The 5,945-nt window shown below is 38.0% G+C and overlaps 1 protein-coding gene across 1 annotated transcript; it reads left to right on the forward strand.

Moving 5' to 3' along the window:
• Positions 1-1,317: 1,317 nt before the first annotated feature.
• Positions 1,318-3,563, forward strand: LOC139447294 (methyltransferase-like protein 27). Its single transcript, XM_071228589.1, has 5 exons — positions 1,318-1,449; positions 1,677-1,805; positions 2,775-2,910; positions 3,006-3,104; positions 3,376-3,563. Exons 1-5 carry the CDS (start codon positions 1,318-1,320, stop codon positions 3,561-3,563), a joined length of 684 nt encoding a protein of 227 aa, XP_071084690.1.
• The last annotated feature ends 2,382 nt before the right edge of the window (positions 3,564-5,945 follow it).

The raw sequence follows: 5,945 nt of genomic DNA on the forward strand, positions 1-5,945 counted from the left end.
GCGTTCACTTATTGCTGACACAGCAGATGGCATATAAAATAAAGGACTGCATAAAACATGAATTATTCTGATATTAATAATTGTCCATTATAGAATGTTTAAAAATAATATTAGTTTGCTTAAATAACATTTTCCGCATGTTAAATGTAACTGTATGACTATTCTATGACTTTTATATATCACATTATATATTATATTCAACAGTTCGAAATCGAAAATGTACATATCAATGTTACAGCACAAGCTGAATGTGTTTGGTTTCACACAGTTTTAGGCAACAATCCAGCAATATCACGACCGAGGACACCATAAATAGGCTTCACATTGTACACATATAGGGAATCGAACCCGTGTCTTCAGCTAGACGAGCGAACGCTTTAGGCTAGGTATCTTAGCGCTTAACTTAAAGGGTTAAAGCGTTCGCTCGTCACGCCGAAGACCCGGGTTCGATTCCCGACATGGGTACAATGTGTGAAGCCCATTTCTGGTGTCCCCTGTCGTGATATTGCTGGAATATTGCTAAATGCAGCGTAAAACCATACTCACTCACTCACTCACTTAACTTAAATGCAAGTAGGGAACGCGTTTGTCATCGACAGAATCCAGGGGCGAGATAACACATGTGCACCCGACCTTGACACAATATATCTACAATATGACGTTTACGTCAGTTGGATTAATATTAAATTTGCTGTCATGGAATGTTTTGGTAGGATGACCAGAAGATTTACATGTAAGAGGCCCAAGTTCACTGTAATGTGTTGCTTACCTTGATGATTGTGGCCATTTTTTCAAATCAAATGGTTTTAATTTGATTAGTATGGTACTGGAGTTTTCAGCACCGTGACGTATGTTTCACTAACGTTGCAGTCATTGTCTGACACACAATGAAACAGTGTGTTCACGGTAGTTCTTGTGTAAACCATGCAGACTGGTAACGCATTATTTCCGTGTCAATTATGCATACATTTTAAAAAGAGGCTCGCAGACGCTGAGAAGGTTGATTCTGTGACGCTTCGAATCTAAGACAATCACATTAGTGGTGTCATTCATTATACATAATACTATTTAAAATAGAACGTATAAAAGCTTTAAAACTTTCCAATGACATTTATCCACTTTTTCAAATGATTGATAAATTCCTCACCATTTTCACCAAATATATGCAGTTTTCATGTTCAGGTGCTATTGTAGGTTCAACATTATACAAACTTGAGCTGCATATAGGTTCACTAATTGGAAGAACAGGTTTCTTTTCAGATGTAACATAGATGACTATGGCGTAAAACAACTCACTCTACTTTTGAATTAATGGCCATGGAGAACTCCACCGACCTGTCACGTGAACAAGATGCAAATGATATAGTTACTTTTCTATATGGACGCAATGACAGCACATCCGAGACTATTGTCAGTGGCTTTTCCAAGTTTAGCCAGGTCTATGAAAAGGTGACTCAAATTTCAGTTGATTCATGATCAATTATCCTAAAGCTGCCAAACTATCTGAAATGTGTCGGTAAATATTTTTAAATGGGGATCAAACAAAATACCGCGTACATGTACATAACCTTGAAATACACGACACCGTTTTATTGATAACAACTTCTTTTATACATTTTAACGACGATTCAGAGCTACGTCTTGTCCTATATTAAGTGTGAAGTACATTTATACAGGTTTTTAAAGCAGTGAACTTCAACGGATATGTGGAAACAGCCCGGACTGCCGCCGAGTTGTTTCCCAGCAAGAGAGAGGATGTAAACATTCTAGACGTAGCTGCAGGAACTGGGCTTTGTGCAGGCGAGGTAAACAGATGGCTTCACAATTATTCAAAGACTTGATCATGACAGCGCACAATATTTAATACCACTGTGAGGCTGTTCTTATAACGTATGTAACAGAACCAATTATGCGCAGAGTTAACAAGTTGTTGAAGTATGTTCCATCTGAGGTTGAATGCCCAGGAGAATAGCCGGCATCATCCTTTCCCTTGGATTGGCCTCTTGATGTCAAAGGATAAGTCAACATAATGTATAAACAAACTGGAATACTTGTAATTTGAGCAAAACAACATCAGCATAAGAGTCCCGTCGCCAGAGCAGAGCCCCTTTAAACTAAGACCGATATCACAGCTGTTTTCTTCCTGGTCATGGTACGTAAGGAGGTAACTTTCGTCTGAGGCAAAATGAAATTTCTGATTGTGACAAATAAGTAAGTAAGAAGTTTTCTTTGATTGTCCCTTCATAACATAGGGCAAACTTATAATCATACTGTTACGTTCAGCGGGTTTCCCAAAGTTCACCAAGCATCAAACACAATGAGTACAGTATTGTATATCTATTTCGGGCCAGAGTCGTTCCCCTGGACCCAATGCTGTTGAAAAGGGTATCGGGTGTCCTGGTTTGATGATTTAGCTCAGTGGGTACCATCGTGTCCCCATGGCAAGGGTCGTCGCTTTCTTGATAGCTCAATCTTATAATATTTACATGCAAATCTTTAGTTTGATTATCTGGTAGCTTTTGTTAATTGAGATGATTGTTTTGTGATATTATTAATAAATCATTTAAGTATTTCATTACTTGATATCATCGTGCCCCCATGGCAAGGATCGTCGCTTCTTTGATTGCTCAGTATTATATTTACATGCGAATTCGTTTGTTTGATTCTCATGCATCTTTTGTTAATAAATTGAGATGATTTATTTATTATATTATTATATAAACGAATATTTCAGTACTTTCTTATTTCTTTACATCTGTAGTTTTGCATTGCAGCTTTACACTCATGGTTTTCGGAAACTGGATGCGCTTGACCCATCGATGGGGATGCTGGATGAGGCGAGAAAGAAGGCACTGTATAACCAATACTTCAATGTAGCAATGGGAGAAAACACTTTAGACATTGAAAGTGGTACGTGAATATTTCTTGTATTTCCTATTTTCGGTGTACACTATTTTCTATGTATTCTCTGTTTGTTCTGTGTATGTGATAAAAACATGTTACAGATACCTACGACGCAGTAACGATATCAGGGATGAGCACAGTGATAATGAAACAGCTGCCGTTAAAAGCATTTGAGGAGCTCATCCGTATTGTAAAACCAGGTAAAAATGAATTCAATTCGCTTGTCAAAAACGTTGATTGCAATACTAGAGGAATAATTGCTAATGGTGTTTGTGCAAGTTTTATGAAACCAAAGAGTCACAATGACTAACATGAATCAGGGGATTACTCGCTCGCGTTAATATTACGATGACGACGCTGGCATGGTGTAAGTCTCTCTGTATTAGCGCGTACATTGTATTGTATCTAGACTTACCATACGAATGAACTCATACAGAACCATGAACATTTCATATGTTATTTTCTGTCCAGGAGGCTACATCATCAATGCAACATTTTACAAAGTGTTCCCAGAAGATGGAGACGAGCATGCCCAAATGTTTAGAAGTAACATGAAGACCTTGACGACTCAGGGAAAATGGGAGCAATTTCAATTTCGGCGTTTCAAGGAATATGTGCAAGGAGAAGATGGTGCAGTTTCAACCCACAGAGTCCTATAGAACACATGGTCACTTTATCACAAAAAACGAATCTTTACTTTTGTCCTGCGTTATCACAACCTATTGTCTGCTATAGGTTTTGCATGTGTATGGTTACTACCTGCTAGTTCCTGACACTCTCTATATAGCTACATTTCTAGACGGAATCAAGAAGAATTTGTAAATGGTAGCCTATAGAAGTGGATGTTTGTGTTGTACTTCAAAGTTACAAGTGTTGTTTGCTATATGTTTTGTGTATGGTTATTACATGCTGGTTCTTGTAAATGGTAGTCTCTCCTGAAATACATCTCAGCTGCAGTACCCCAAGGTTCTGTCCTAGGTCCCTTTTTATTCTTTGGATTTATGGACTATTTGGCTGATAATCTCCGATGACTCATCTGTTGGTGGATCGTCTGTTAGAATTAACTACTAATTAACTTGTATGATATTTATCTTACCTCTACAACAGGGCATCAACAAAGTTTAATCCCGACAAAATAACATCAATATTCAGTCACACAAACAAGGTTCCTAATATGGTCTATAATAATATATGTTTTCATCCTTTTAATACCCATAAACACCTTGGTGTTATTTTATCTCAAGTTCTGAAATGGTCTGCCCATATTGATAGTATATTAAGCAAATCTGCATCTAAAATGATATTTTCTTTGCGAAAACTTATGTACTAGATAGATCAACATCACCTGTAGTACATAGTTTAAACAGCCTATTCTTGGCCCTGATAACATTGAAACGATTCAATTGGAAGCGATAGAATAGTTGCTGATCTTGCTAAATTCGAATCTCGAACTAGCTTATATTATGAAACAGGCTGGGAAACACAATCAAAGAGACGTGACACTATGTATTTTATACATGTTAACAACTTGTGAAAAAGTCTTTAGTTTTTTCTCGAATGTCCTAATAATGATAATGCCATTACAATTTCATGATGTAACGTATATAATTTCTCAATCCAAACATGTTTTGACGGTCTTATTTCATGCTCTTGAATACAATTTGTTAAAGTTTTAATTAAGTTATGTTTGATATTTACGCCGGTGTCCACTGCCTGTTATGGAAAGGACGTCGGAAGTTGGCAAACTTTTGCCCAATTTGAACTTCAATGCCAATAAAATATATCATATACACGTCGTTCATTTTTGATTGAAAACTCGGCCATCTATTAGACATTCCCGAATGTTCTCTTGTTCAATTTTCCAATTTTGCATCGAGGACTTTTTCAGAGCGTAGTCTGAAATGAAAAACACGCCAGTTTGTAACTAATGTTATATTTGGGATAACACTTTCTTAGTAAAGTACAGATTCTAGTACTTTTTTGGGTTGAGTCCCGTCCGGGATTCGAACCCACACCTGTCAGGGTGAGGCACCTAATCGCCAGCACACAAAGTCAGCGATCTAACCCACTCAGCCACCGAGCCTTCCACAAAAATGAGAGTCCGACAACTGGTAGTCTAGATCACGTACTTTGAGTACCCTCCCATGGCCGAAAGCTATGAATACACAATGCCATTTAGAAAGTGGTCAAATGTAACTAATGTTATATTTGGGATAACACTTTCTTAGTAACGTACAGATTTTAGTACTTTTTTGGGTTGAGTCCCTAGTACTAGAATCTGTACTTTACTAAGAAAGTGTTACTGAAATTAGTTTGAAAACTAATGGAAGTCTTTATGAGCCAGATCAGGAGAAAAAGGTGGGTGCTGAAGGAGTTCAAAGCCACAGTCGTGTATTTTTACCATGACAATGACTGATTTGTGCATTAGCGCATTGTCCTGATAGAAGAGCACGCCTTTTCACAACTTCCCACGTCTCAATTCCATCCCCTAATTGCCACAGAAGTGTAGGATAATATGCTCCGCTTATTGTCTGGCATTTTGGAAGATAGTATATTCCACAAATTTGTTGATGCCGCATAACATCATGTAATGTCCTCAACAAAATTTGTCACTGTTACACAATTCATTCTGCGTAGGGCTCAGAACGTACCAATCAACCTACATGTATGTATATATGATGAGTGTATGTTTCGGTTGATGGAATGTCAACGTATCCGAATATTGTATATCGATGGTCATGATGTCAAACCCTTATTTTGTTGTTGTTGTTGTTGTTGTTTAACGCCACGCCCAGCAATATTCCATCTATATGACGGCGGTCTGTAAATAATCGAGTCTGGACAAGACAATCCAGTGATTGACATCATGCGTATCGATCCACGCAGTTTGGATACGATGGCATGCATCAACCAAGTCAGCGAGTCTGATCACCCGATCCCGTAAGTCGCCTCCTGCGACAAGCATAGTCATCATTTACGGAAACATGCCAAACACTGGATTGTCTGGTCCGGACTCGGATTATTCACAGACCGCCATAATA

This window comes from Haliotis cracherodii, unplaced genomic scaffold (genome assembly GCF_022045235.1).
Source record: "Haliotis cracherodii isolate W230 unplaced genomic scaffold, xgHalCrac1.p SCAF_10, whole genome shotgun sequence".
Classification (NCBI taxonomy): domain Eukaryota; kingdom Metazoa; phylum Mollusca; class Gastropoda; order Lepetellida; family Haliotidae; genus Haliotis; species Haliotis cracherodii.